We start from the raw sequence: 15,498 nt of genomic DNA on the forward strand, positions 1-15,498 counted from the left end.
AATTGTCCACATGCTTGTGGATTTCACTGGCTTCTCTGTGTAGTCTGACATGGTAGTTGTTAGAGTGATCCAGCATTTCTGTGTCCTCAAATAATATGCTGTGCCCAGATTGGTTCATCGGGTGCTCTACTATGGCTGACTTCTCTGGTTGAATTAGTCTGCCGTGCCTTTCATGTTCCTTGATTCGTGTTTGGGTGCTGTGCTTGGTGGCCCCTATGTAGACTTGTCCTCAGTTGCATGGTATTTGGTAAATGCTAATTAAATGCTAATTAAGTTGGCCAATCACAACATTCACATTTGCCTCAAGCAGACAAGAGTCTTTTTCCCCACCCTGGACATTCCACAGATAATATAAACCTCACTTGCCTAGTTTCCAACAGACCTCACAAGCTCTGAGCATGCCTGCCATAGATGTGGGCGAAATGTCTGGAGAGAATGCCTCTGGAACATGGCCATACAGCTTGGAAAACTCAAGGCAACCCAGTGATTTCAGCTATGAAAGCCTATGACAACAAACCTACTTTTTATTGTGTGTTTTAATCAGGCATCAATTTGAGAGATGAATAGAGCAGCAGACCAATCTGACCTTGCAAATAAAACTCTGACACTGCTTCAAAACTTCTATATCTTTTATTAATAAGCAACAATTCAGCTTTATCAAGATACAACATACATTTAGAAGGATGAGATTTTTCACCTCAAGGTCAAGCACCAGCATAATCATGCATAGCACTGGAGTAATTTGGACCAGAAATGTTCCTTTAGAGATTTGCCTCCACCCCAATACTTACATCTGCAAGATCCATATTACTGTCACTCAGAGGGGAGCAATACTCAGGAAACAGAAAAGCAGGCTCATGTCAGTAACCCTGTATTTGGCACCGGCCTCATCTTGTCACGGCTGAAGATTTCTCTTGTTGAAGGCAGCACGGTTAATTACTAGCACCACAACTCTGTTCTGTAATCCACAACCGGACTAGATATTTGCCAGTTACTGAGCAATATATATAGGATAATCAACCAGCATGTGTTGCTGAGATGGACAGGAAAGAGAAAGCATTTGTCACCCATGTTCTGATATGTACACAATCCCAACTTTCAACTCTCCTAAACCAACTAAGGGCTTTCCTACAAGTTTTTGGACAAGAATGATATCTAGCACACTCAGAACCAACCAGCCTAGTTTATGAAGCACACTACTATAGACCTTAGAAATCTTTCAATCAGCCACAGGCTGCATAGTAAATACAGCTCTACATCTACTACTAGAAAAAGAAACCACACATGCCACTTCCATTAGACCCAAGGGAAACAAGACAGAAGTTAGAAAAAAACAATTTCTTTCCTTAAAAAAGGTATGAAGTACATAAAGTGCTTCTTTAATGATAGTTTCAGAAGTACAGTCAGACTCAAGTTGTGCAGTTCACAAGCATGGAAGAAGAAACAAAGATGACAGACATGAGTTCCAAGTAGTTAGAAGAAGCAAAGGACGATGATCAAGTGATCAAGTTTAACCAAGGACTAAGCTGGACTTTCCACCAGGTGGATTTCTTCTAGATGGTACAGGTGCTGCAGCTACTGGGCTAGGCATGGGTGCCGCCGGCGGAAGCTTCTCTTCACTCGGGCCTGAAGCAACGTCTATTTCGACCTCTGTGTTTTCTAGCAAGAGAGGGAAGGAGTCAGAATTTTGTAGAAACAGAAACACAGCATTTTCACTGAATACCTGCTAGAACTAAATTCCTGCTAGAACTGGCAGGAAGCATAGAAAGTCTCGATGCCAAGAATGCCTACAGCTTGTGCAGGTCTTGCCAAATGAAGGATCACATTATCCAGCTGTCCTCTGCCTTACAAGCTACAAGTACAGACCCACTTTTTCTTACTACAAAGTGTCAGTTACTTAGGAGGAGCAATGAGTGCATAGGAAGACTTGTAATAATGGGAAGGAGAAAAAAATACTAATCCCAAACTTGTCTGAAATAACTCTAGTGTGACATACATTTTTTACAGGCTTAATTCACACAGAATATTGTGTCAGGGGAAAATGAATGGTTGGCTACTTCTCTGTCACCAGTTCTAAGGGCCTACAAGAGGGCAAGGATGCTGCACTTTCAAAAAGAGGAAGCAGCCATTGCTGCTCAAGTTTTCATCCCTCAAGTTTCCATTTAGCAAGGGAAAATATTGCCTTTAATTTGCATTACAATTCATTGTATTGTTTTAATCTACTGCTGTAAATCGCTCTGAGCCAAATTGGGAAAAGCGGTATACAAGTCTAATAAATAAATAAATAAATAAATAAAATGTATTTTATTACTACTGTATGCATTGGTAAAAAATCATTGTGTGAACACTGGAAAACTGGCTACACCCATCTGCTTAATTCAAGAAGATTTCTACTAAGCTCATCACTTAGTAGAATACAATATGAAGCAGTGCAAAGATTAACTGTTTTGCAAAATTAAATGTAGGCAGTATGGGAAAAGCAATCTGTTGGGAGGTAGAAGCCGGAGCAGATGAGCTACTAAATCTAAAGCTCTGCAGGACTCATGCTGACAGGGCAGGAGGTCTATATGTTTCACTATTTGTAGTGGTGTTTTGTTTTCTTAAATTCCCTGCAACTGAAGCCCACCTGCCTCAAGGGTAGTGTACTTCTCCCCCTATCTGAGGATATATTACAGTGACAGGCAGACTAGGTCCAAAGCCTTCCTCAGTCCATCATAACTTTTAAGATTTCTGTATTGGACAGTAAAAGGGAAGGGGGGCAGACTTTTGCATGGCAGCTGAGAACGGGATTTTTGATGGCAAATCTCCTCAAAGGAAAGGCACTGTATAATCCTGTGATTTTCTCAGATGTCCTCCCCAGAGCCTTAAGGTTTATTTTGACCAGAAAACCAAAATTATCTTGTCAGAGTGGTCCACTTCGTTGATATTTATATATTGATCCACTTGAAGAACTCTCTACACTGAAAAATTGGCTATTCTAGGATTTCTGTACCTTCACAAACTACCACCTGAGGAAGATTCTACACAGTCAAAACCGGTTGTGTTAAAAAACTTTGGGTTTCAGAAAGACATACAAACTTTGATTCATAGGATTGGATTTACAACCTGTGATTTACATAGTCCTTGATTATAAACCTTGATTATAAGAGGGATGCCTTCTATGAGTATGTTTGTTTGGAATACACTGATCATATTCCTTTGGGTTCTGCTTCAGGAATCATTTGTCTTTCCCGTGTAAGGAAGATTTTGTGTTAAGATATTTTTATTTGGAACCATTGTGTAGTATATTTTGAATTTCCGGCAAGCTTTGTTTGTACATTGAATGCTCTATGACTATAGTATATATATGAAAAATATTCTTATTGTTTATATTATTGTATTACATTATCATTTATAGTGGCTTCTTGCCCTTGTACTTCGGGGAATCCTTTCTCTGTAATGCAGTGTAAGTGAGCCATTGGATCAATGACTGTATCAAAAGCTTATAAATACATTATAATAACTAATGTTTACGCTTTTAACTTCATACAGAATACATTCAAGCTATTTCCATAATCTTGCTACAGAAAATACTCTTAATATCCTGTACTACTCTGAGATTGGGTATTATTTATCAAAGAGCTAGGATGAAAAAAGGTTCCAGTCATATTTTGGAGGCAGTACCAGGAACAAGTCCATTTATGACTTAATCAGATTGGAGCAAATTCCTTTCAAGGAGTGAGAGGCCAGTCTCTGGCTGAAATGCATTCTAATTAACAGTGATAGGTTTTTGCTTTTCTGTTACATTTTACAACTCTATTATTTGACTATATAATGTGTGCATGAGTATTATATGACAAACTAGGAGTTCATCAGACACATGCAATTTGATCACATAACCTGTGCAATCCAGGTTGTCTTCTTGACCTTGATTTCAAAATCTAGCTAAAACTGGCCAATTTCTGGATGGCTAACCATGGCGTCTAAAAAGACATGCATTTGACTTAAGAATCGGCCAAGGCGATCTGCTGAAATAGTGAAGATCATTCATCTGAAGCCATCAGCTTAGGATGGCTTTCTTAGTTTTTCATGCATGTAAAAAGCCAACTAAGAGAAACCCCATGGAGAGATTAAGTGAATAATAACAACTGTCTGCCAGAAGAAAGGTATGCTATTGCACAGTTGATAAGACCACCCATGTGCATAAGGCATTGAATGTCAAGGGTAAAAATGGGATTAATTCCCTATTATTCACCCCATTTATTCTACAACTGAGTCCATCTATTTGGATTATTGGTCCAGCTGGCTCTCCCTGTTGTTGCATAGGAACACTGCTGAATGGAGTACAAGATGTAAGCACAACTTATAAATTCTACTACTTGTTGTAAGAAGGACTCTCAACACTTGACAGACCACCACAAATAAGACTGATATATTATTGCAAAAATTTTGAATCTTAAGGGAGAAGTCTTACATTCCTAAGGTCCCTGAAGAACTGGAAAATTCAAATTGAAGATGTGAGGCAGTTAGTGAACGCTGTTTGTTCCATTTGATATGCTGAGCAAAGTATATGAAGTCATACATTCTCTAAATTACCTTCTAGTAATTCAATGTATCACAGTTATAGGTTAATAAGCTTAGCCTAATTTTTAAAATGCTTAACCAGAGATTGTTGTTGCCAAAAACTATGCTAGTGGAAGCTTTTTCTCACTTGACCTTAATTACCACATTTCCACACACAGAATGATCTGTGTATTTCCATACTACTTTCTACCATGTAATATGGATTATACTCCCTTGCAAGTTAATTTCAACATTTCCACTACCATGATCAAAACATTTAAGATTACAAACATACATCCATGTCATTTGAAATGAATCTCCTTTCTGCCAATTCTGCCCCCTCCACAAAATGGAAAAAAGTACAGACATTTGAAAATATACGCATCAGTATACAGTAAACACAGAAGAACATACGGTATATTGCATGTGGTAAAAGGTTTTCCCCAGACTCTCACACAAATCATCAATATTCTCCAAATATGTATGTGATCCAAGACTGGGGTTTCTGATTCTCTTTAAACTGGCAAAGTAGAATTTTTCCACTCATGTTATCAGTGCTCTCCCCCTCAAAATTGCAAGGTTTTAAAAACTAAACATTTCTTTATAGGCAAAGAAAGGAAATAAAAAAATACTTACCAGGAGCCTCTCCTTCCCTGCCCTGCAATGTAAACAAAGTCAATGTTATTTCCTGTTCTTTGTAAAGCTAATCATGTGTTTGTACCCAAGCCAACAATAAACAGACACAAATTGTTTTTGAGAGAAACACCCAATTCTGATATAATAATGTCACAAATCCCAAAATTGCAGTAAGGGACGTGAATCTTCTAACTTGGCTAATACAGTCATTCCCAAACCAAGTCTTGAGACATGTAATAAAGTTTAGCATATTTGTCTTTCTCTGTGTGACCCATCATTCCTGTTGATACAGAATAACCATCAGCAGAAAAACTGGAAGAAGATAGGACTAAAGCAGTAACTTAGACAGGGGCATAATAGGCAACCGAGATGTGTATTATTTTCAAATTGAGATGTTATATAATTTTTTTTCATCTTCCAAATTGCCAAAGACAAAGTGTTGAAGATGGGCATTTGTATATCAATTCTATGGCCCCTTCAATTACATAACTTAGTATGTGAAGAAAAGCCCATATTTTCTGTTCTATACAACTACGATGGTATTTGGGGTAAGCTGTTGACATCTATGACATATAGAGAGGACTGATAGCTTGCTCCAAGTATCACTATTAGTATCTATGGTGTTCACTGGTTTGGCCTTGCCTTTTTCTTGTCAGCCCCTACCAAGGACCTGATGTTCTCACTTTTAGATAATCATGAACCAAAGCTGTACAAAAGCATGAACAAAAGAGTAGTGCAGGACAACTGCAATTCAGAAGAAAATTCAGGGATTTGGGGAGACATCCTACTAGAATTCTTCCAGTTACAGAAGTTGATACACTTAACACAGCAAAATGCTAGACCATGAACCAAACTCCACGGCCAAACTGATCTAGAGGCAAATATTTTCACATTAATAGATGTATAGAGAAGTCAGTAACCAGACACTCCTTACAACCTGTTATGCCGTTTCTCCAGAAACAGTTGTTAAATTGGCTGACTAGGTTTAACAGCAATTTGGGTGGGATGAATTACTAAGGACCATCGTATTTTTTTTCAAAGTAATTTCTATTGATTACAAACTATTTGCAATATCTTAAAAAGCAAGAAAAAAAAGGTAAAGCATTATAGGGTATAGAGGTATAGGGTTTCCCACCTAAGTGCACTAACAATAATATTAATACTAAATAATCAAACACTACAGCTTTGTATATACCATAATATGCTATATGCAAAGGTCAGAGACTTCCCTTCCATGAAGACAACATGGGGTTTTCCATAATGAATCCACATATATTAGTTGTTGCTCTGTGGCTACCATCCTCTTTTTTTTTAATTGATTTTTAATTGATTTTATTTTGCATATACTTTAATAAAAACAGGGGATGGGTGTGTATGGGGGGCGGTGACAAAGGATTGCTGTGGAGGAAAGGAGAGGTTAGGAGGGAAAGGGGATCGGGTTACATATAGGGAGGGGGAAGACGTGTGGCTACCATCCTCTTGGTTCTCAAATCTATTTTCATCAAAGATTGGCACTTCTCATTCAAGTCTCAGATATTAAGTTTTGGTATTACTTAAAATGTACAGGTAGTCCCTGAGTTACAAACATCCAGCTTACAAACAATTCATAGTTAAGAACGGGAGTGAGACATCAGGAAGTGACAGAAATCTGCCCCTAGGAAGAGAAATTTGCTCCTGGAAGTTATCATGGGGAAAAGGTGTCTCAGCTGAAGCTTTATCACCAGTCCTTGTTTCCACAACAAGCCATGTTTTTCAAAATCCAATTATCACTGGGACAGAAAGAGGGGTTAAATCTGAACAGGGTGACAGATAGGGTTAACACCATGGGGGTGTTAACTCTTCCCTATGCTAGCCAAAGCTAAAACATTGGGGGGGGGGGCACAAAGTTAACACTCTGGAACAGGCTTTCTATCACTACAGTATATGACTTGGGACTCAGGCCAAAACGCATTCTTTCTTTAAAGTCTACACACAGCAAGCTAGGCACACAGAGGCCCAACAACATGTCTGATTTTGGATGTGTATTGATTTATCCATGTGAGGCCAAACCTATGTTAGTGCTGCCTAGAAAAAATCATTCGAACAGAACCTGTAAGTCAAATTAATATGTAAGAGTAATACTATGTTTTGTTAATAGACATTTTTTAGACTTAAGTATGGAAGTAGCTAAAAGCCAAGGCTAGAACTTGTTAACAAGCCCTAAAATAGTAATGCTGCACTTCTATTGGAGTTCCACCTGTCATTTTTCATCCAATAGGGTAAAAGGGATCAATTATGGTTCCTTTTGAAGTGCAGGCATTGCCAGAACACTTTTCCTGCACTTACAGTAAGTTATTCACATGTAAACAAACACACAAGGTACTTGTGTGCTTCTTAATATAAGAGGGATAAATTGGCCTAGCACTGTCGTAGACTGCATATCATCATCTGCATATCATCATCTGTTTAATATCAGCTGAATAACCTTTTGATGGGAAACACAAACAGCTTTTTCAAACCAGCCAGAGACTTAATCCTCTACCAAGGGCTCAGGGAATCTTAGTGAAATTACTATAAAGGGGGGTGAGAACAGGGTGAGGCAGAAAAGTCATTTCAATATGTTCCCAGCCAATATTTCAATTCTTACAATTAAAAATAGACCTCACCTTTGGCTCCACACAGTCACCAGAGTTTGCATCAGAAGAGTTCCTTCTTTGCAACCCAAGGGGTTCAGAACTTTCATCGGTATCACTGGGCTTGGGTTCTGCAAAGGGATTTGTCAATATAACCATCCATATGAAGCAGACTAAGACTTTTAAAATCTCTGCGTATAGTATTTCCTGCCACTGTTCCTGGCATCTAACTGTTTCCTTAATGATTTATACTAGTATCTGAAATTATAACGAATGCCCCTGAGGACAGTTCAGTACAGAAGGGTTTGGAATGTCAAACACCTGCTGAGATTGGAGCTTAGCATGTGTGATTTGTACAATACAAAAAACAGATCCAATAATACTTACTATCTTGATATGCTGTACTGTCTCAAACTTTTATACAATTTTATGCAAAAAACACAAAACAAAACATGATTAACAACTCATTTTGGATTGTCCCCCTTAAAGCTCCAACTAGTCCAACGCTCGGCAGCCATGATTTTAACAGGAGCGGAGCGCAGGGAGCATACAACCCCCCTGTTGCGCCAACTTCACTGGCTACCGATCTCCTACCGGGCTGAATTCAAAGTGCTGGTGTTGGCCTTTAAAGCCCTAAACGGTTCCGGCCCAAGCTACCTATCCGACCGCATCTCTGCCTATGAACCCACCAGGACTTTGAGATCTTCCGGGGAGACCCTGCTCTCGATCCCACCTGCTTCTCAAGCTCGGCTGTAGGGGACGAGAGATAGGGCCTTCTCGGTGGTGGCTCCTCGGCTGTGGAACGCCCTTCCTACGGACATTAGACTAGCACCATCTCTAATGGTATTCCGCAAAAAGGTGAAGACCTGGCTGTTTGAGCAGGCGTTCGAATAATTAGTGCAATGATTGGTTAATGAACACTGGAATGGAACAATGGATGACGAATATGGAACATGTTTTTGATGACGAGACGACAGTGAATGGGTATTGTAGTAACTGTTTATTAATTGTGTAATGTGTTAGGTTGTTAACTGTTTCTATACTGTAGCACTGAATTTTTGCTGTTCGTATTTGTTGTGAACCGCTGTGAGTCGCCTTCGGGCTGAGAACAGCGGTATATAAGTAAGGTAAATAAATAAATAATATAAAATTGCACCCCTATGGGGCGTGTGCTCCACAAACTATACAAAATATATTAAAATGTCTTTTTGTTTTGCATATGAATGTAGGAAGAAATATGTGAAAAAATCCAAAGCACAATTACTTTCATAGTTATGACAATATTTTTGTATGATTTTTTTTAAAAAGATGATCAGCCAAAAGAAAAATAATGTCAGGTGACTGGATATTCTTGTATATTCTCACCAAATATACGTAATAAAGTTGGACATTTAAGTTACCCTGAATTCACTGTGGATTGCTTAAATCAATTGTGCCTTGAATACTACTACTGCCCTTATGATAGTTGTTCTATTCTATTACTTAACTTTATCAAGATTTGAACATAGAAATCTCATATTTTCTATTCCTGCATTTTTTCCTGATATCTTGCTGGCTACTTAAAATACTTGGAGACTGTTCTAAAATACAGTCTACAACATCTTGCCTTTGTTGGTCGTCTCTCATCTAAGTACTAACTAGAGCTGACCCTGCTTAGCTTTCACAATATGACATAATCTGGTGCCTTTAGGGTATTTAGGCACATTATATGCAGGAATGCATTTAAAAGGAATCTTAACCTGTTGGTCGAGCCCAGGAAGGTGGATTCTCTTCTGGGGTCCCAAAGATACTGGAGGCCATCTTGTTCCTTCTGCCTCCTTGCTGATCCTTTGGTAAATCAAATCCCAAGTTGAAATTGGAACCACCACCTGGTGGGCGAAGAACCCTGGAAAGCGATATAGGAATTGCATTTAAAACATTTTAATTGCATTAAGATGTGATCTAAATGGTTTGCTTCTTGATCCAGACTCAAAAGTACAATCATGGCATCTTAGCATGAATAAGTTGCTTGTCTTTTTCATTCTTGCCGAGATCAATTTATCTCAAAATTAAAATATAAAATGAACTATACATTACCAATTAAGGATTATCTCCCCAACAAGATTAACTGATAGCAGGAAATTTGGTACTGATATAAGAGAGATCGAATAAGCAAAGCAATGGAGTCCAACAGATATAATGTCTAAAACATACAATTTCTTTACCAGAATTCCTCATCTATTGAAGTGATATACATGTGAATTGCATTTTAATTTGTACGCTGACTTGAAATATGAGGTATAAAGTTTATTGCTACTGCTATATACTAAATTGTCAGTTGTCATCAAAGCAGCCACTCGTACAGCTAAGAAATTAACAACAGCAATGGTCAGGCTCACACATGCAAACCTTTCACACACAAGAGCCTTTCATGCTGAATTGTGAAGGGACATGGCAATGCAACCTAATGAACAGAAAACCTGCTTCAGTGGGTTATCATCTTTACTATCAGTTTGTTCCTAAGGGCATTTGCAGTTCTGTATGTATCCTTTCACTGGAAGAAAAAGCCTGGAATTCAGATAACAAAATCTACTGCTAGGAGCCAAAAGAGACTCTCTTAAATACTGCCACACATTCACCATTACACCTTTATGTAGATTTCATTGTCAAGCTGCTATGGGAGGCAATCTTAGCTATAAACCAAGTTAACAACAAATCAGTCATAGCAAAAAATGTTAAGGGACTGAAATTTACCAAACCTCACTTCTACCTAGAAAATAAATAAGCCTATAGAACAGTGGTTCTCAACCTGTGGGTCCCCAAATGTTTGAGCCTTCAACTCCCAGAACAGCTGGTAAACTGACTGGGATTTCTGGGAGTTGTAGCCAAAACATCTGGGGACCCACAGGTTGAGAACTGCTGCTACAAATAACCTATACACACCCTTATTTGAAAGAGCCCACAGGTACCTGTTTGCCTAATACTTTGCAAATTATTTGTGGTGCAAAGGGAGTGCATGCATGAAGACACAGATGAAAATTCTTGCAGGCTGCGCCAAAACAAATTAGCTCAGTAGTACAAGGCCTTCTGTTCTCAAATTAAGCATTCAACAAAAGCCAGACAAAATGTTAATTCTCTCAACAGTTCACAATTTTTGCTTGTGAAATAATCAACTTGTGATTTATCAGCAATTCAACGGTATGCTGCCTCATTTCTGCTCTGCTTTTTAATTCATACTACTCATGGCACACCCCCTTAAACACTCTAATTTGTCATAAAACGGGAGCAAACAGTTCAATTCAAGAAAGACAAGAAAGACACTTCTAATATCCTGCACTAGATCACACTTCTGGAACAGAGATGGAAAAGCATTTCAGTTCCCATGGGACTATAACTCCCAAAGTGTCTCTACTTGCCAGAGCAGATCAGAGCTCCAGGGCTAGAACTGCTGATAGCTGACATGTCCCCCAGTTTGCTTACTTAGCACTCTTCTCAGTGCTCAGATAACAAAAGACAGGTTTTATTGCCCTCACATAGAAGTATACTTTCAAGGATGGATCTCACTTTCTTCCCTCAGAAAAGATGACCCATTAAACTCAAAGCACTAAACCTTTGGTCCTTCCAGGTTTTGGTGATCCCTAGTTTCCATCATGCATGGCTCCTGGAAACTGGGGATCACCTTTCCTCCTTCAACCCTGGAAATACCTTCTCAAGGAAGAGAACTGCGGTCTGAGAAATTCAAGAGTATTACAACAAAAAGCTGGCCAGACATGTTGTTTTGCTACCTAACACCTGGAGACCTTTGTTCCATCCCTCTGTAGTGCAGATATGAGTGTGGTACAACACAAAACGTTTTAAAAACTAGGTTTCTTTATTGCCAGATACAACATTCCTGAAGTGTTACCTGTTGGAAAGTGCAGCATTGCCTCACCTTCCCACCTTGGACTGTCTCATAAGCATCTCTTAGTCCCGAGGTTTCTTTGTTACAAGATGCAACATTCCTTAAACATTTCCTTTGAGGAAAGTGCAGTATTGCGCTATACACCCTCTTCCTAAGCTGAACCAATGCTGGATTTTGGCCAATGAAGATGCTCAGCCCAAGACCCACAGCATGTGTAAGCCCTAATCCATTTAAATCAGCAGTAGACAAAAAGCTTAACAGAGTTGGGAGAGACAGCAAGGGCCATTCGGTCTGACACTGTGCCTGAGGAACATACAACAAAAGCACTCCCAACAGATGGCCAGCTTTAAAGAAGGAGGCTCCATTGGACTCCAAGACAGCATATTCTAACACCAAACAGCTTTAACTATCAGAAAAAAACCTCTAAAAACAGAACAGTAAATTTATTTATTTCGTATCAAAAGCATTGCATAAATTAGTATAAAACTGATAAAAATAGAAGGAGCACAAGAGGCTAAATATCTTTTGACCAAAAACGGGCAACAGCGACCACATTGTCTATAGCCTCCAACAATTCTTCCTCTGCACACGAGGCTGGAAACTGTGAGCAAGCAATAAATAAAGGGCAGTAAATAAAGAGCAACACTCAAAAACAGGGGAATTCCAGACAAGAATCAATCAGGGCCAGCTAACGCTTCCCAACAAAGGATCCCTCAGGCAGGAAGCGTTCCACAGATATATAAACCCCACCTGCCTGGTTTCCAACAGACCTCACAACCTCTGAGGATGCCTGCCATGGATGTGGGCGAAACGTCAGGAAAGAATGCTTCCTGACATACAGCCCGGAAAACTCACAGCATAACCCACTATCAGGAAGTTCTCCCTAACCCTCTGGCTAGGAGCGCAGGCCCGCCCTTTGGAGAAAGAAGTTCCTGGCCTAAGCGGGGGCTCTCCGGGTTAACAGGTAGCCTTGGCCGCCGAGAGGCGAGACAATGGAAGTGTGCTCAGGCCCCACCCAGTGAGGAGGGGAGGGGGAAAAGGGAGAGTGCCTTCCGGGAACCTGCAAGGCGGATAAAAGGGACACCCGAGGGGGGAAAGAGCGCTACACGAAAGCACCGCTGCCAAGGAGAGGGCCTTCAGGGAGACGCCTCCTTTGTTCGGCAGACGAAGGAGGCGCAGAGATCCATCTCCGCACTGAGGCAACCCGTTTCTCGCGAGGGCGAGAAGGAGGACCAGGCGGACAAGGGCCTTTCCCTGCCTTCCTTCTTCCTCAATAGGGAACCGGGAGGGGTCCCCACCCGAGGTCCAGCGGGTGGGAATCCCAGGCGACTGAGGGAGGCCCCATCCACGCAGCTTACTGTCAGGGCAGGCTCAGATCATGCAGGCAACGGGCCCTTCCACGCAGCCCTATATCCCAGGACATCAAGGCAGAAAATCCCACAATATCTGCTTTGAACTGGATTATCTGAGTCCACACTGTCATACATTCCAGTTCAAGGCAGAAAATCCCATATTATCTGAGTGTGGACTCAGATAATCCAGTTCAAAGAAGATGTTGTGGGATTTTCTGCCTTGATATTCTGGGATAAAGAGCTGTGTGGAAAGGCCCCCTAAAGGCAGAAAATCCCACCATATCTGCTTTGAACTGGATTATTGGAGTCCACACTCAGATGTGGGATTTTCTGCCTTGATATTATGGGATATAGGGCTGAGTGGAAGGGCCCTGAGTCACGCAAACAGCATAAGCAAGAGAATACAAAAAATATTTTAGTACTATACCTTTATTATAGGGCTGTGAGATAAGGCCCCTTCCACACAGCTGAATAAATCCCACGTTTTCTGTGGACCCCCAGACTATCAAGGCAGGAAATCCCACAATATCTGCTTTGAACTGGAATATATGGCAGTGTGGACTCAGATAACCCAGTTCAAAGCAGATATTCTGGGATATAGGGCTGTGTGGAAGGGCCCCGAGTTATCTGAGCCCACGTTGCCATATATCCCTGTTGAAAGCAGACAGTGTGGGGTTTCATTTAGCTGTGTGGAAGGGGCCTGAACTGGGTTGTATAAGTCTACACTGGCCTTATAATCCAGTCCATCTGGCATTATATGCCAGTGTAGATGGGAAGGGAAGAAACGCTGGGAAAAGCAGGGAAATGAATAAACAGACCTAAAGCAATGCGAAGGGCATCCTCCAAGCTGCTTTTATAAGGCAGTCAAACGGTGCGACATGAAGCCTGTCTTCCTTCCCATTGATATCAAGTCAATACAGAGTTTCTGCGAGGATATAGGAGTAGTCGTAGCGAGGCCTGCTCCTAGCAGTAATTCCCAAGCCACCAGAAACTGCCATTTATCCGGCATCCACCCACCCACCCACCCTCCATGGGTGCCGGTTAACTGGGAGCCTGCTGTGTCCGCGCCTGGCGCCACAGGTCCGCAGAAAGGGAGGCCTCCGCCTGCCAGGCTGGGCCTCGAGGGAGAAGCCCCTGGCGTGTCAGTAGGCCCCGGCGCCACTCCCACGAAGGGAAAGGGCGCCGCAAGCGAGAAGGCAGGCTGAGGGGAAGAGAAGACCCCATCCCACCCCCTTGCTTCCCTTCCCTTCCCTTCCTCGAACCTGGAGCTGCTCCGTCCGCTGGGGTCCATCCCCTTGTACGTGGTCGTGGTGGTCATGGCGGCGCGTGAAGTAACCGCCCGAGTGAGAGAGCGAGGGAGGCCGGCGGAAGATGATATTCCCGCACCTCCTTCCCCAGCTGCTGCCGGCGACAACTGCAGGAGCCGCCCGGCGTTGGCAGCCCCTTTTATAAGCCCCGCCACTCGGCTCGCCTCATTGGATCGTTCAAACCCCGTCTCTCCATCCTTATTCGTCAGCCTCCTGCCACTCCGCACCTTGTCCCGCCTCCAAACGTTAGAAACAAACCCGTCCCCAGCTCCTTAAGTCAAGACTGGTCGGCTTTGCGGCGATTGGTTGTTCTTGGTCGTGCGTCTCCTTTGTTTGTGATTGGGCGAGAGGCCTGTCGCTTAAAGCGACCTGGGCCAGGATTGGTCGGGCCGCGCATGAGGTAATAACAACTTCCTCGGCTTTTCTTTATGAAATAGCGGCTGAAGGGAGAGCCCTTCGCAGGGAGTGGCCGAGTTGCGGTTAGGCAGTGTCTGACACGCGTCTGGCCCTTCACACGTTGCTAAGCGGTGCCCAAGGCCTATTTTTTCCCACAGACCCAGGAAGAGAGCCTGATTACCTTTCTTATTTTCAACTGCTGTGTGTTCCTGTCTGGGTGCATCTGAACCAGGCATGGACAAACTTGGGCCCTCCAGGTGTTTTGGACTTCAACTCCCACAATTCCTGGTCTCAGGCCCCTTCCTTTTCCCCCTCAGCGGCTGAGGGGGAAAAGGAAAGGTCCTGAGACCAGGAATTGTGGGAGTTGAAGTCCAAAACACTGGAGGGCCCAAGTTTGCCCATGCCTAATCTAAACTGCCAAATTAATGCAGTTTCACACTTAACTACTAGGCCTATAATATGGGATCCTGGGAATCCTACTTTCATACGTTCCTAAGCCTATTTTCCTCAAACCTCAAATTTATAGTACTGTACCATAGCTGTTGAAGTTGGGCCAAACTGCATTCGTAATGTAGATGAACCCTTTCACAATAAGACATTTCCAGTTAGGTATCCCTTAACCAGAAAGTTTGGGACTAGAAGAAATCTGAGTTTCAGATTTTTTTTATTTCGGAATACCTCTTTATGTTTGAAGGGTATATACAACATAAACATTGAATATGTTTATGTTGTATATACCCTTTGTACACACAGCCTGGTGTCATACGTGTGCA

General features: G+C 41.7%; 1 protein-coding gene across 1 annotated transcript; it reads right to left on the bottom strand.

Annotated features, from left to right (window-relative positions):
* Positions 1-611: 611 nt before the first annotated feature.
* On the bottom strand, positions 612-14,459 carry JPT1 (Jupiter microtubule associated homolog 1). Its single transcript, XM_060764709.2, has 5 exons — positions 14,285-14,459; positions 9,530-9,675; positions 7,824-7,921; positions 5,179-5,200; positions 612-1,659 (listed from the first exon to the last, which is right to left on the bottom strand). The coding sequence occupies exons 1-5, from the start codon at positions 14,338-14,340 to the stop codon at positions 1,511-1,513; spliced, it is 471 nt and encodes a 156-aa protein (XP_060620692.2). The 5' UTR covers positions 14,341-14,459; the 3' UTR covers positions 612-1,510.
* Positions 14,460-15,498: the final 1,039 nt, after the last annotated feature.

The sequence above is a fragment of the Anolis sagrei genome, chromosome 2 (assembly GCF_037176765.1).
Source record: "Anolis sagrei isolate rAnoSag1 chromosome 2, rAnoSag1.mat, whole genome shotgun sequence".
NCBI classification, from domain to species: domain Eukaryota; kingdom Metazoa; phylum Chordata; class Lepidosauria; order Squamata; family Dactyloidae; genus Anolis; species Anolis sagrei.